General features: G+C 40.4%; 1 protein-coding gene across 2 annotated transcripts; it reads left to right on the top strand.

The window, feature by feature from the left end:
* The first annotated feature begins 877 nt into the window (after window positions 1-877).
* Window positions 878-15,529, top strand: LOC122543337 (ras-related protein Rab-5B). Of its 2 annotated transcripts, XM_043681873.2 has the most exons (6): window positions 878-979; window positions 7,350-7,609; window positions 9,845-9,996; window positions 10,984-11,106; window positions 11,194-11,287; window positions 13,032-15,529. In XM_043681873.2, exons 2-6 carry the CDS (start codon window positions 7,447-7,449, stop codon window positions 13,145-13,147), a joined length of 648 nt encoding a protein of 215 aa, XP_043537808.1. In that variant the 5' UTR covers window positions 878-979; window positions 7,350-7,446; the 3' UTR covers window positions 13,148-15,529. The 2 variants fall into 2 exon arrangements, with proteins under 2 accessions (XP_043537808.1, XP_087841763.1); XM_087985637.1 differs by lacking the exons at window positions 878-979; window positions 11,194-11,287.
* The last annotated feature ends 299 nt before the right edge of the window (window positions 15,530-15,828 follow it).

Here is a 15,828-nt window from a genome sequence, read left to right on the forward strand (position 1 = left end):
TCATCCCACCCAGACTCATCCCATTTCCATGGCTAAGCCATCTAACACCTACACATCCCTGGAAACTATGGGTAATTTAGCATGGCCAATTCACCCTAGCCTGCATATCTTTGGACTGTGGGAGGAAACTGAAGCACCCGGAGGAAAACCATGTGCAAACTCCACACAGACAAGTCACCCAAGGGTGGTTTCGAACCTGGGTCTGGTACTGTGAGGCAGCAGAGCCACCATACCATCCCATGTTTCCCTATGTTGCAGCAATGTTTAAAGAATGTTTTGTTAGCTACTAAAAATTTTAGGCTGTCCTGAGGCAGTGAAAAACATTAAAGAAATTCAAGTTCTTTCTGAAGTGTCCCCCAAGAGATAGGAATGTATTCACATAACTGCTACAAGTTTGGTCGAATTTAAATTATTACTGGGAAATAGGGATACTTTGCCTTGCTGGATCTAACAACAAGAATTTAAATCAAATTCGGTATTGGGAACACTTTGGGCCTTCCTAAAAAATGCAATGATATCATGTACATTATTATGATATATTAATTGCGCTGTGCTAAAATGCAAAGCTTATATTTTCCAATTATAGAAATCAACTCTGACCTCATTGTTTTCTGTCACCTGATGTCAAAGAGGCAACCAATTTAACCGTGCTGCAGGAAGTCCCGCCTTCACATAGATCGCTTTTCTGATTGGTTCACTTACCAATCACGAATTCCTAGAAGCATTTGGCTAGTGGTCAGGATTTCCTACCAATCACATGGAACCCCTATCACTATTGGTCATCTGCACAACTGTACCCGCCTTATTTTATCATTGGTGGAAGTAGCCGTCAATAAGGTTTGTCAGCTTTTTATTCAATTCTTGAGCTATCAATCAACTTATGCAGGAGGCTGTGGTTCAGACTTGGCTAGGTGTCTAGTTCTTGCGACACTATTGGCGGAGGAAAAAAAAAGCCTGCGAAGTTGAAGGCGTCGTGAAGGTAAAACAAAAATCTGCTTCTTGTCATTGTTGCTTCCAAATGACCTACTCCTAATTAAAAAGTAAATGTAGATTCTTCCTAGTTGAAGAGCCTGTTTTCAACAAAATGTTCTGCTGAGTGTGACAAATGGATGGGCAGAAGCCGACTTCAATGTCTTTCCATTTGAAGACCAGATTTGAAAAGCCTCATTTTCAAGTATGAGGTGGATGATGTCAGTCGATGGCTTGTAATTTTACAGTAGGGTTGAGCTGTTTTGAAGCGAATCTTGAATATTCTGCTTTGATTTTATTTTCGATTTTTGGGGGTGGGAGACCATGTTGGTAATACCCTGTTGAAGTTAAGGTGCAGTTCGTAGATTTAACTGAATTACAACGTTCAAAAGAACGTAACACCCATCTTAGTGCTTGTGTGGGACAATATCTTGGGCGTGATGTCATTGAGTTGCTCAGCCCACTAATCTTTGCCTTGCATATAAATCAATTTGATGGCCCAAGGCTATCTTAATTGGTTCAATTGAAAACAAAAAGGATAAATTGCCATATGTGCTGAATTTTTAGTTATTTTCAAGTGTACTCTGAGCAAACTCTCTAACTACTTTCGTAAATGTCTTTTCACCAGAAGTGGAGTTAGAGGAAAGAGAATCAAGATTCTAAGACTATGGGCCTATCGGCGTGTATCTGTCTGTCAAATATAATCATCCGTCTCTGCATTAACAGTAGTTATCCTTCATTTAAAAGTCAACTAACTGATCCACATTTCAAGGTTGATAACCAGTTACAATCAAACTGCAGAAAATAGGTTGCATGCAAGTGGTTTGTTATTCAATAGTATTTGTTGTTTTATTTGTGACTTCTAGGGTTTTTTGGGAATATTAACTTTGAACTAAGTTAGTTTGCTTTCCTTCCAAAGTACTATTTAGATCTCTATGCAATTTCACACTTGTTTAACAGTCAACATTTGAGTTGTTTTAACTCCAAGTGTATGATTTCCCCTTTGACTGGCTCCACCTTCCATCTTGGATGTGGATGTACTTGGGCAAAGTTCCCCTTGTTTAGTAGCTTTGCTTGAGGGGTACAACATGGACTGTCTGTTTACCTCACTCTATGCATAGACTGTTTCTTCAGTTCAAAGGTACTTTTCTGCACACTCCACTAAGGGTGACTTGCTGATGAAGTGCAACCTGCCAATGAGTGTTTGACTAGACAGTAAGCTAGAAACTCTGCTCTAATATGATCAGGTCTAGGTGAGACTAATAACGAGCCTTTCAAAGGGCTGATCTATCAAAGCCTGAATTAAGCAAAGACCTGAGGGGAAAAATTGGATTATGTTAACCTTAACTGCTCTTCTCATGCAAGAGACTAAGTACTATTGAGGTGAGTGGAGAGCAAAATTTGTATCGGGGGGGGGGTGGAAAACCCCATTCAAATGCCTGAAATTAGGGCAAGTACCAAAAAGTTCTTCAGCTATTAATTGTTTAGCGCAGTAGCAAAGCAAGCAATCATTGAACTAAAAGAGGGTTACCTCAGATTACAACAGGATCTGGACCAGATGGTGTTTAATTTAGATTAAATGCGAGGTACTGCATCTTGGGAAAGCAAATCTTAGCAGGACTTGTACACTTAATGGTAAGGTCCTGGGGAGTGGTGTTGAACAAAGAGACCTTGGAGTGTAGGTTCATCACTCCTTGAAAGTGGAGTCGCAGGTATATCGGATAGTGAAGGTGTTTGGAATGCTTTCCTTTTATTGGTCAGGAGTATGGAGTACAGAACATTGGTTAGGCCACTGTTGGAATATTGCGTGCAGTTCTGGTCTCCTTCCTATCGGTAAGATGTTGTGAAACTTGGAAGGGTTCAGAGAAGATTTACAAGGATGTTGCCAGGGTTGGAGGATTTGAGCTGTAGGGAGAGGCTGAACAGATTGGGATTGTTGTCCCTGGAGCGTTGGAGGCTGAGGGGTGACCTTTATAGAAGTTTAGAAAATTGAGGGGCATGGATAGGATAAATAGTCTTTTCCTTGGGGTCGGGAGTCCAGAGCTAGAGGGCATAGTTTTTTTCTTTTTCCCTCACCCTAAACCTAAGGGGCAACACTTTCAGAGGGTAGTATGTATATGGAATGAGCTGCCAGAGGAAGTGGTGGAGGCTGGTACAATTGCAACCATTTAAAAGGCATTTGGATGGGTATATGAATAGGAAGCGTTTGGAGGGATATGGGCTGGGTGCTGGCAGGCGGAACTAGATTGGGTTGGGATATCTGGTTGGTGTGGACAGGTTGGATTGAAGGGTCTGTTTCCATGCTGTACATCTGACTATCTGGATAATTGCCTTGCTTGCACAGACACTTTGTAATGTGCTCACTTTTTTTTTTTGAGGTGTTTTATTGAACTAAACAGACTTCTTAGTCTGATATGAAGCAGAGGGTCCTTCTGATATGCTAGTTTTTTTGACCAGTTTACTTGCCTGGCCACCCTAGTGGCTCATTACCATAATTCAACAAAAATAGTGTTATGCTATGCTTTTGACTGGAATTTGGTGTCTACTCTGAACGTTTCCCAGGTCTAATTCTTTTTAAGGCTTCTGGTTTCTCAAATTGTTCTGCTTGTCCCTAAACCCAAGTAGGTAAAAACAATGACTGCAGATGCTGGAAACCAGATTCTGGATCATTGGTGCTGGAAGAGCACAGCAATTCAGGCAGCATCCGACGAGCAGCAAAATCGACGTTTTGGGCAAAAGCCCTTCATCAGGAATAAAGGCAGAGAGCCTAAAGCGTGGAGAGATAAGCTAGAGGAGGGTGGGGAGAAAGTAGCATAGAGTATAATAGGTGAGTGGGGGAGGAGATAAGTCAGGGTGGAGTGGATAGGTGGAAAAGGAACTAGGCAGGTCGGACAAGTCAAGGGGACAGTGCGGAGCTAGAAGTTTGAAACTAGGATGAGGTGGGGGAAGGGGAAATGAGGAAGCTGTTGAAGTCCACATTGATGCTCTGGGGTTGAAGTGTTCCGAGGCGGAAGATGAGGCGTTCTTCCTCCAGGCGTCTGGTGAGGGAGCAGCAGTGAAGGAGGCCCAGGACCTCCATATCCTCGGCAGAGTGGGAGGGGGAGTTGAAATGTTGGGCCACGGGGCGGTTTGGTTGATTGGTGCAGGTGTCCCGGAGATGTTCCCTAAAGCGTGCTAAGAGGTGCCCAGTCTCCCCAATGTAGAGGAGACCGCATCGGGAGCAACGGATACAATAAATGATTAGTGGATGTGCAGGTAAAACTTTGGATGTGGAAGGCTCCTTTTAGGGCCTTGAATAGAGGTGAGGGAGGAGGTGTGGGCACAGGTTTTACAGTTCCTGCGGTGGCAGGGGAAAGTGCCAGGATGGGAGGGTAGGTCGTAGGGGGGTGTGGACCTGACCAGGTAGTCACGGAGGGAATGGTCTTTGCAGAAGGCGGAAAGGGGTGGGGAGGGAAATATATCCCTGGTGGTGGGGTCTTTTTGGAGGTGGTGGAAATGTGGGTGGATGACTTGGCCTAAACCCAAGTAATCTAGTACATGAGTCCAGAACTTCTGTTTTACTTGCACTTAACTTGTGCTATCTTATCTTGTGTAAACTCTAGACCCAATGATAGATCTAGATCACCTTAATAGATTTTAGGATTAAACCAGAGCTCAGAATTGAACTTCAAATTTGACTAGGTTTCCACAGTACATATCTAACATGTGAAAAAGATCTCTCATACTGTACACACTTTTAAAGCTCGCTTCCATCCTGTATTGTTACTGCTAACTCAGCAGTAATTGGCAGTCTGTGGACATTAGGCCCAGAATCTGAGGTCAAGATTGGGACATGATTTCTAATCCTCTGGCTGTAAGGGTTCTTTCATCCCATTACTGTAGACTCCAGTTAACCATCAGCATGTAACCACCTGTTATCAGAGCCAGGTGTCTACTTGACTTGGATGTCAGTTAATCACTTCTGATGTGTGAACAGTTGAAAGTTTGAATGCAGCTGTAGATCTTGTGATCCCTTGGTCATATAAAACTAATTCAGCCTATTGCTCAACAGTGATCAGTATTCACTGGTAATGTCTTTGGATTAATTTCATGAGGTGAATTAATTCTTTAATTGTTGTACATGACCTAAAAAATGGAGTGTTTGCTAAACTGTAGTCCAGCAAGGTTCAGTGCTTCCATCTAGTAGTGGTTGAACCTTGCTTGTAGTACTATAATGTGACTTGTGGAGTACTTTGAAAATTTAAAGTGACATGTATTAAAGAGCAAAACCTTTCATTGGTGACTTGTCATTCTTTGCAGTTCCAATATCACCTTTTTAGCTTCACCTGAGTTTGTTTTTGCAGTCTTGTTACTTGATCCAAGGTAGCTATTAATCTTGCCAGATTGTGTAGGAGTTGGTGCTGTTGCTCATATCCCATAAGTGTCTATTTACAAAAGGTGAGCTAATCTGTCAGACAGTTTTTGCTTGACCAGGGCTGCAGCAGTGAGTGGCTGGGAGGAGCTGTTAAGTCATCCAAACACAAGTATGTGGTGGCACAGGCATGTTGAGTTTCAGTAATGCTACCTTTTTTTTGCTTGGCTTCTCAATAGGAAGATTACATGCTCAATTGTGTAGCTTCTATTTTTCTGGAAACTGCTGCAACACCAGAAATTGAGGCATGGTTATGCAGTTTACAATGAGGTTGTTCTGCATGTTTTCAGATTTGAGCTCTAATCACTGCTTAATGTACAAGCTAGATAAGACAACTAGTGCTGATCTATGACCTCTACTCGTCTGTTGAGGCAAATGTGTAAAGACCGGAGGTGAATTAAGTGGTGAGACTTAGTGGACAGGAATTTTAAATTCTCTCCTTCCTTCCCACCCCCACACATTATTGCTCAGTTAACTAAACCTTGTCTTCAATTCGCTATAAAACATGCACTGCAGAGAATGACTGCTTTTGTGGTGCAGGGGTAGTATCCCTATCTGAGTCAGGAGGCCCAGGTTCAAGTTCCACCTGCTCCAGAGGCATGTAAAACATCTGAGCAAGTTGTTTAGAAAATGTCCAAAGTTGAGTTTTTACTTTGCTCTACCTGTCAATCAGCATTTATGAGCACACTCTTCACTGCAACCTCTTTACCCATCAGTCAACTTGCCAACTAATCTGGCCACCTCTTACTCTGTATAATGGTTTACCTTTAAACTAGCATTCTAGGACAACTCCTGACTAAGCTTTGACATTTTTCACAATCAGTTCCTTGCATTGTTCCACATATTTGTCATCTACCTTTTCTGCCTACTTTAATTTGTTTTGGTCAAATGTCTATTGATGCTCCTTCATAGTCACTGCACTTCTAGTTAACCATGTGGCTTTGGAGAGTGATGCAGTTTTAAAAAAAATTCAGTAGTCCTATTGAGCAGTCAGTGAAATAAACACTGACTGAAAATTTAAGATTTAAAGCCACCAGGAGGGAAATGATGATTTCCAAGGAGATATTGTGATATTAAAATTAACTTGTCAAATAGTAACATTCCTTCCTATAAATGTCACCTCCACTTCAAATAGTTGTGCTATCATGCATTTTTTCCCCAGTGACTTGGTGTGAGCAACTAACACATTTTTTTTTGTTGTATTTTAGTTTCCTTTGACAGAATGTTTTCACATGCATTTGCTTGTGAAAATAAATCTTTCCAACTTGGTCTGATTTGGTATGGGCCCTGACTTCACGAGCTTAGCACAACTTTTAAAAAATCTTCCAAGATTTAAGCATAGCTGAATGTAATTGTCATGTTAATCTTGGCAACAGCTATTTTTGCCAGGCCGGCACCTCCCCAGCAATATTATTGTTGGACTATTAGCTCAGAGACCCAGGCAATGGCAGATGGTGGAATTTGAGTTAAACCATTAATTCCAGTTTTAATTTAATAATGACCATTTGTCCACTGTTGATTAGGGAACTGGATGGGTTTTTCCCTGATTTTCCTTTAGGGAAAGAAACTACCATCTTTGCGTGGCCTATACATGATTCCAGACCATAGCAGTATGGTTGATTCTTAACTGCTGTCTAGGATGGGCAAAAAAAGCTGATCTGGCCAGTGACTCCTCATTAACTTTTTTCACTTTTCTAAAAACATTCTGTAATTCCTATCCCTGGAATGTTAATCTTCGTGTGCTTTTTTTTCTCTTAGCGATTTGCCTTCAGACATCCAGAAACACTTTTGTTTTAAAGGCCTTGTATTACTCCAACTTTTTTTTGGTTTAAGTATCTTGGGTTATGTTATTTCACTTAATATACAAAATGAATTGTTCCATGTGGTTTGGTTTTCTACTGAATTGTTTCTACTTGAGCAATCACTAGAAATAAAGTGAAACTTAAAGCAATTTTTTTCACTTTTTTAGGTTGCATAATTCAAAGCAGTGGAAGTTGTGCCTACCCTTGAGTTGGTGGGCAAACTTGTCTCTCCTAAATAGGATTCTATTACAACTATTGAGGACCATGGCCAGCAGGGGAGTATCCAGGCCAAATGGTCAGTCCCAAACCAGCAAAATCTGCCAATTTAAGCTTGTATTACTAGGGGAGTCAGCTGTGGGCAAATCCAGTCTTGTGCTACGCTTTGTTAAAGGACAATTCCATGAATACCAGGAAAGCACAATTGGTGGTAAGTACTTTTTAATGTACCAATGGATGATGCCCCTGAGAAGCATCATGCTGTAGCAGAATTTCTTTGACCTCTGTTAATCTCAACAAACCAAACTGTGGTTCTGACAATCTGCTGGAGTTTTCTCCATCCTGGCCACATCTTGGCATAATCCTGTTTCAATCACTGGCAGTGTGAGTCATTCAACACTTTTCAATTCTCCAATACCAACAAAACAAATTTAACTCGTCTACGTCTCCAGCTTTGGGCGGCACAGTGGTTAGCACTGCTGCCTCACAGCGCCAGAGATCCGGGTTCAATTCCCGACTCAGGCGACTGACTGACTGTGTGGAGTTTGCACATTCTCCCCGTGTCTGCGTGGGTTTCCTCCGGGTGCTCCGGTTTCCTCCCACAGTCCAAAGATGTGCAGGTCAGGTGAATTGGCCCTGCCAAATTGCCCGTAGTGTTAGGTAAGGGGTAAATGTATGGGTGGGTTGCGCTTCGGCGGGGCGGTGTGGACTTGTTGGGCCGAAGGGCCTGTTTCCACACTGTAACTAATCTAATCTAATCTTTGGTTGGGGATGCTTCTGTGTAGAAGTGTGTGACTTAATCAGTCTATGCTCTGCTTCTGGGGGAGGGAGAACAGGAGTAGACTGTTCAGCCCCTTGATTCTGCTCTACCATTCAATAGGATCATGGCTGATGTGGCATTCTTCATTCTACTTTCCTAACTTTTTTCCCCCCGTAACAAAACTCTTTATTCCCCTATCCCTACCTAATCACACATTCAAGCCACAAAGGACTTTTCACCCCACAGCTGTCTGGCTAGGAGTTCCAAAGAGTCAGTCCTCAAATTCCTCCTCCTCCTCGTCTTAAATTGACACCCCTTTGTTCTGAGACTGCTGTCCAGCTCTAGACTTTCCCATGAAGAGGAATAACCTCTCAGCACTTACCTTGACAAGGCTCTTAAGAATCCTGTTTTAGTATGAGAAACTCAATTCTCAGCTCCAATAAGTAGAGTCCCAGCCTGTTTTTAGCCTTTAAGATGATCCCTCCATACCAGGGATCATAGTGAACTTTGAACTGCCTCCAATGAAATGATCAAAACTGCTGACAGTACTTCAGATGCGGTCTCACTAGCACTTGCATACTCCAACCCCCCTAGAACTAGGGGCCAGTGTTCCTGATCGCCTATGCTGGTTTTGTGCACAAGTATCCTCAAATACCTTTGCAACTTCCAGTAACCTATTCTTCAAAGTGAAGAACTTCACACTTTCCCACCCACTCCTGACAACTTTTTTGCCCACTTAACCCATTGATATCCTTCTGCTTTTTTGAATTTTCACCCCTCCACCTCCTTTCCACTAAACTTGTCTCAGTATTTAAATATTGCAAACAGTTGCTATCCAGCATTGATCCCTGTGAAACCCATAATCATTCTTTGCCAACCTGAAAAAGAACCCTTTACCCCACTTTTCCCATGAGCCAATTCTCTATACATGTCAATATATGACACCCCCCCCCCCCCCCCCCCCCCGCCCCCCCAATAGTGGGCTCTTATGACTCATTTTGAGGTGCCTTTATCAAGCACCTCAAGTCCAATACAGCACATCTATTGGTTCCCTTTTATGCAGTGAGTCTTCCTCCACTCCAAGAAATTAGTCAGACACTATTTCCCATTTTTATGGAGCCATGTTAACTGCTTGATTTACACTGATCTTCTAAATAATCTATTGCTTCCTTTTAATTTAATTCTGTACTTAACAAAGCTAATCAGCTTGTAGTTACCTACTTTTTGCTTCCACCCTCCCCTCTGAACAGGGGTATCACATTAGCAGTTTTCCAAAAATCTGGCACTTCCCTAGAATTCTAATTTTTCAAAAATTGGAACTAATGCATTCACTATTTTGGTCCTACCTCTGCAGGATCTGCAGATCCTGCAATCAGAGCAAAGTGACTTGTCTGCCTTTTTAGTCCCATTAGTTTGTCTAATACTATAGTACACCTCATTCCTACTCCCTTATTCTTCAGTAATCAACATTCACAATCTGCCACCATAAAGACTGGTGCAAAATATCTATTTAACTCTGACGTTTCTTACCAAAATTTTTTTGTTTCCTCAACTGTTTTTAAAGTAACCTCTTTTAAATTTCAATTATGCCTGCCTGTCTGCTGTCTTAACCTTTGCTTGAAAGCCTCAATACTTAGTTTTTATTTTTGAATGCAATGCCCTGACACTGTTGTTTTTTTTAAATAGCTGCATTTCTGACACAATCCGTCTGCTTGGATGATACAACAGTAAAGTTTGAGATCTGGGACACTGCTGGACAGGAGCGGTATCACAGTTTAGCTCCCATGTACTACAGAGGTGCTCAAGCTGCCATTGTGGTTTATGACATCACCAATCAGGTTTGAGCTACTGATGAAATGTGATTTAGTTATTGTCCTTGTTCATGGGATACCTTTTTTGACACCTTTTTTTTTTGGAGCTAGTCCTATCTCTTCTCCAGCTTGAGCTGAAACTAGGCTAGGGAATTTTTCATCAAAGTAATTCTCTAATCACTGTTATTGGAACATTTCACCTTTCATTTTTGTTATAGAAATTAATTTTGAGTTTCAATTCAAGCCAATGTTCCTTTAGTGCACTCTCTCTTGCATTGGAGAAGACCCAAGGATACCTTGGGGCTTCTGCTTTCTGTCTTACAATGCACATAACTAGTAAAACAGCACATTCCTGAAAGCTGCTAAATTTATGCAATTAAAAATACTTCAACCCATATGAACTGAACTTTTTTTAATTGCAAGTTCACATCTTCAAGACCTAATGACCAATCCAGAGTTGATCTCTACCTGGAGCTGAAGCACAAGTTGACTGCAGTTTGTGGAGAGTTTCATAAATTTTTAACTGCTTCCAAACTGGAGTAATTTCAGAATTGGTGCTTTTATTTTGTGTATATTCATCTTTGACTAGAACAAATTTTTAAATTAGCTTTAAACTGTCATGTCCCTCTGGTCTGCTTTTAGAGACACTTAATGTAGTGTACTTTAAGAATGAAAGCATCAGACCTTTGCTCAAACACTTTTTCTCTTAAAGGAGGAATAAGCTGCTCTCTGGAGGGAGCCAGCAACTGTAGTTTTGGCTTGTTTCCTTTCATTGGATGAAAAATTGCAGTGGAGTACTTTGGTCATACTTCAAATTTTACTGTTTTTGCAAGTCTGTAGAGTAACTTTTCATATGGTAATATTGAACATTAAGCATAATGAATTTTAATAAAAGTAACCAACAATTTATTCTTTGCCTACCCCTTTCCTAGACTTGCTTATAATACAACTTGGAATGCAGAAATGAATCTAACCTGTTTAAATTGTTTGCATCAAACATGTATCTTGTTTCAGGAGACCTTTGCAAGAGCAAAGACATGGGTAAAAGAGTTGCAGCGACAAGCAAGTCCCAATATAGTTATAGCCCTGTCAGGAAACAAAGCTGATCTGGCTAATAAAAGGATGGTGGAATATGAGGTGGGTTTTTATTAGTGAGAAAATATTCTTTGTAGGTCTATAAGGTCACAGCAAACATCACCGCCACCATTTTTGCTTTTTCAACAGGAAGCACAAGGATATGCAGATGATAATAGTTTGTTGTTCATGGAGACATCTGCCAAAACAGCAATGAATGTTAATGACCTATTTTTGGCAATAGGTAAGACTTGTAACATCTGAATTGTGCTGAAGTGAACTTTGAGTAGGAAGAAGTAGGGTGGCACATGGCTCAGTGGTTAGCACTGTTGCCTCATAGCACCAGAGACCTGGTTTGATTCTAATCTCCAACTGCAAACTCCAGATGTTCTCCATGTCTGCATGGGTTTCCTCCAGGTACTAATTTCCTCCTCCCACAGTGCAAAGATGTGCAGGTCAGGTGAATTGGGAATGATAAATTGCCCACAATGTGTTAGGTGCATTTAGTCAGAGGGAAATGGATCTGGGTGGGTTGCTCTTGGGAGGAATGTGGACTTGTTGGGCCAAATGACCTGTTTCCACACTCAGGAATATAAGTCCTCCAGCAGATAATCCAGGTAACTGGGAAACAATCGAGAGGGATAACTTGATTCTTTGAACTTTTTTAATACATAAGATGTTAGTGATTTTTTTAAAGAATTGCTGAAATTGAGTAGTTGAGGGAGAACAATCCCCACCATCTTATAAAAGAGCAATCCTATTTACTTTAGCTGCCTAAAATAAGCATGTGGTGTTTGTGTAGACTAACTTCTGTATGCATTGGCAACTTGAAATGTCTACTCCTTTTTCCAGGTATGGTGACTTTAGTTGGTGCACACTTTCTGGTTTGTCTTTCCTAGACTTAAACTGGTGTAGCTTTAGTATTTTGTAGTTCCAATTAGTGTGGAAAAAGTCCATTTTAAGTGAGGGATAGCTTGTATCCAAAACTGTGTAAAGCCCTTAGTAAAGTTAGAACTTGTAGAATGCCATATCCCATAGCACTTGAAATAGGCAGGATGAGTTGCATCACTTTAATTCATATGGTCCTTCAAGTTACAAATAGCTTGGCACAATCTGGCAGCATTCTTTTTTAATGGTTTCATTAACCTTTTTTTATCTGGACCTCTTGTACAACTTGTGCTGTTTACATCTATATAGTATCAAGTACTGCTACATAGTCTTTTCAGATGGTTTGTGAGCCAAAGTGTACATATCTTGTGGCATTCAAAAATGGGGATCGTTGGTGTGTAATTGACACCCCTACCAACATCAACTGGTCAGTCTTTCTACTTGCTGTTTGTGGTACCTCAAGCGCAAATTAGCTGCTGCATTTGGCTGCATAAGTGCACTACAAAATTACTTGGTTGCAAAGTGCTTGGCAATGCCCTACAGATGTGATGAGGCGCTATGTAAATGCAAGCATTTTTGGGTTTTAATCCACCCAGGCTGCTAGCAGTTAAGTTTCAGGCAGAACAGAGGTTGTTTTTAAATATTTCTAAATGTATCCTACAACTCCACACCTCCAGTCTCTGCTTCAAGGTGAGAATTGCCATTGCGCAAATGAGTTGCTGGCTTCAAAGATTGTTTTGGCAGTCCAGTTTGAGTCACTTGACTTTTGCCTGTGATTGCCATTTATACATGCTTAACTCCTGTGGAAAGTTTAAATGTCTAGGTTTAGACTGTTCTGCAGTTCAACCAACTAATTTTGAACCCCTAATTTCCACAAGCAAACTCTTCTAACCACACTCTATAGAAAGTGGTAGTCACTTGATACATGGGACTGAGATGTCTGGCTTTCTAACTTAAATTCTCCAGTTCCAGCTGAATATTCCCTTTTTTAAATTGGATCTTGGAAATGGTTTCAAATTGATTTTTAAGCTGCTTTTTTCAAAGGTTGTTTATCAGCCTATGTCACAAGGAGCACCATTACACATATCTTTATCTTCCAGCCAAGAAGCTGCCAAAGACCGAACTTCAGAATGCCAGTGGAACCACCGGCCGTAACAGAGGTGTGGATCTCCATGAACAGTCTCAGCAGAACAAGAGCCAGTGTTGTAGCAACTAAGCAAACCATGAAGGGAGCTTGCTCCAAGTTGACAACTGCACATTCAATAACAAGTTGAAATGAAATCTCTACATCCATGCCTCTTGCAATGCTTCAGTAAAAGTACCTGCAGAATGGATGTGGGATTTGACTTAACACCATCTTTATTTTTACTAGAGATGTAAAATCAACTTAATCACCTTCCTTTTTTTAATGTTATTGCTATATGAATGCACTCTGTTTCATAGAATACCAGTTATTCAAAGCTTTTTTAAACAAGACTTGTAGATAATTTGGAACTCTATTCAGATTGTTCTAACTTTGCAGCTTGTGCTGATTTGCAAACTGTATCCTCTAATTGTCAATGTTTGCCCTTATGTTGAAACTGCATGTCAGTGTTTGCATTGTTTAACCTTGGCAGGGAAGCCTTTGTCACTTAGTATGTAGGAATTGGGCCTCTAGGATTAAAACTACAAATCAAAGATCCTGCACTAAACAGTTGTGCCCACCCTAGGGTAAGCAATCTAACAGCTAAGATAGTAACTAAACCTACACTGGTAAATAGCTGTGATAGGACTCTGAACTCTAGGCAGTACACTTTGAAATTTACCATGTTTTAAGCAGTGGGTGCTGTTTTAAATAGCCAAGTTGGCTTTTTAGTTTGTACAACTATTGGGTTTAACTTTTTATAAATTGTATAGATCTCATGGCAATGCCCACTTTTTTGAAATTGGGAATCAAATAGCACATGCAGGCTTGGGGATAATGGTACAGTAAAGTTAAACAATCTAGTGAGGAATGCAGTTTCATAATAGTCCTGTTGACATGGGCTGCAGTAGTACTGTATACTTTTTGCTCCTGGGTGATCTAAAGTTGAGTGCAATAAATAAGCTAGCTATGAATATTGGCAAGATTGAGCAAGGTTTTGAAAACTAACCACTACACATCCTGAATAACTTGGCCAAAACTCCTTGCTCCCAATTTGTTCAGGTTCCTGCAATAGGATATATATATATAATACTTGCTGAGCACTTTTAACTTCTCCACTTTGTTTTCTGGTGCAAGTTGACATCTGTATTGCCAGTTTCTACCATGAGTTAGATGCTCTACTATTTCGTCCAGCTTCATTTGGAAGTGGGTTGTTACTTTCTCTTTTTGGAGAGGGTGGGTTTGTGGATAAAACTTAAACTGACATGACTGTGAGCCGCCTTCCAATATTGCATTCAGCTTTTGACTGCAAAACTTGAACATAAGGTTGATTCTCTAGTAGAATGCACCAGCTTCTGAAGTTTTTTTAAAAAAAAACCTTGAAGTTTACTTTGTCACTTTTTTTTCTCCCCCAGTTAAACACTTGTTTCCTCAAGATATTCAGCCTTGGACATCAATTTATTTTCTTCTGGTTTGTGCAAGGTCCCCTCAATGAATTAACAGGCTATGACAGTAGTCATGATCTCCTGAATCTAGATGACAAAGAATTTCTTGTACTGCAAGTGACTGCCTACTTAGGTCATTGACCTCAATGCTGTTTTTAGGACAGGGGCAGGTTGAAAGATGCTGCTTCATTGTCTGATTCACCTGAGCAATTTTTAAATGTGCTCTATCTTCTGGACTTAAATCTCTATCTTCTAAACAATTGAAATCTGATTTTAAGCAGTTCATAACAATGATACCATATCAGCCTGTCAGATTGGTCCATAATAGATTTTTTCAGTTTTTGTCATGAGACTGGGTGTTTCTTTGACTACTGGCAAATAGAATGCATCTTAATTTTTAGTGCACTTTTTAGATCTGCCACTGTAGAGTATGAATGGGCTTTGCATAGGAATTCTCTTTTCAATGCACTTTACTGTTACTGTTTTTTGCATTTCATGTAGTCTGGTGCCTTGTCATCCACATTATGTATAAATCATGCACTGAATTTGTCACATCTGACCTCTTGACACAGAATTGGGTCTTCCCATGGCAGTTGATTTCCAGGTACAAATATGACATCTCAAGTTCATGTTTGAGCCTACAATGTGTATAGTTATTGCAAGATTGTTCTTTCCAAAACTTTAAATTGTAAACTAAATGCCTGATTGCCAAATTTTCCCTCTGTACATTGCTTTAGCACAGATCTAGTTCCTGTGGCTGAATAGCTTGTCTGAGTTGAAGCTGGGTGAAATATTTGGGTATGTACAGTTGTGAATTACTTGGTACATGTAATGCAATATTTGTCTTCAATTGGAAGTGAACAGGATGTGATTGTGGGCAACCTATTTTTTTCAATTGTTCTCTGCAGGATCTGTAAAGTTAAATTTTGGTGCCAAGAAACTGCTTGTGAATAGATGCAACAGTCTCTTCTAAAATGTCATTATATTTTGTAATTAAGCCAGGCTTTATTAAAGCTTATGTTGCAACTAATTCATGGTAATGGAATTCATTCTGATTCACCAATGTATTTAATGTAACTCCTATATTAAAGACCTTGTGCTATGATGAATTGTCATACACTAATAGCAATTTGCATTTCATTTGAGGAAACATGAGGGACTACATCTCTACTTTTAATGTATCAAATTTTTTGTGGGGTGCTGATGTTGTAAGCTCACTGGGGTTCTGGAATAGAAGTCAAATGTCCTGAGCATGGGTTTGAAACACCATGGCAGATTTAAAACTTTAATCCCACATTTTAAAAATACAGTAACCACGTGACTATTGTC

This window comes from Chiloscyllium plagiosum, unplaced genomic scaffold (genome assembly GCF_037043375.1).
Source record: "Chiloscyllium plagiosum isolate Xiang-an unplaced genomic scaffold, Cpla_swu_hap1 HiC_scaffold_53X, whole genome shotgun sequence".
Taxonomy (NCBI): Eukaryota; Metazoa; Chordata; class Chondrichthyes; order Orectolobiformes; family Hemiscylliidae; genus Chiloscyllium; species Chiloscyllium plagiosum.

Bases quoted from the DNA above. Each gene is read 5' to 3' on its own strand.
- LOC122543337 (XM_043681873.2), top strand. From the start codon at position 7,447: ATGGCCAGCAGGGGAGTATCCAGGCCAAATGGTCAGTCCCAAACCAGC. The intron at 7,610-9,844 runs GTAAGTACTTTT...TTTTTTAAATAG, and splicing joins CCAGGAAAGCACAATTGGTG to CTGCATTTCTGACACAATCC. The intron at 11,107-11,193 runs GTGGGTTTTTAT...CTTTTTCAACAG, and splicing joins AAAGGATGGTGGAATATGAG to GAAGCACAAGGATATGCAGA.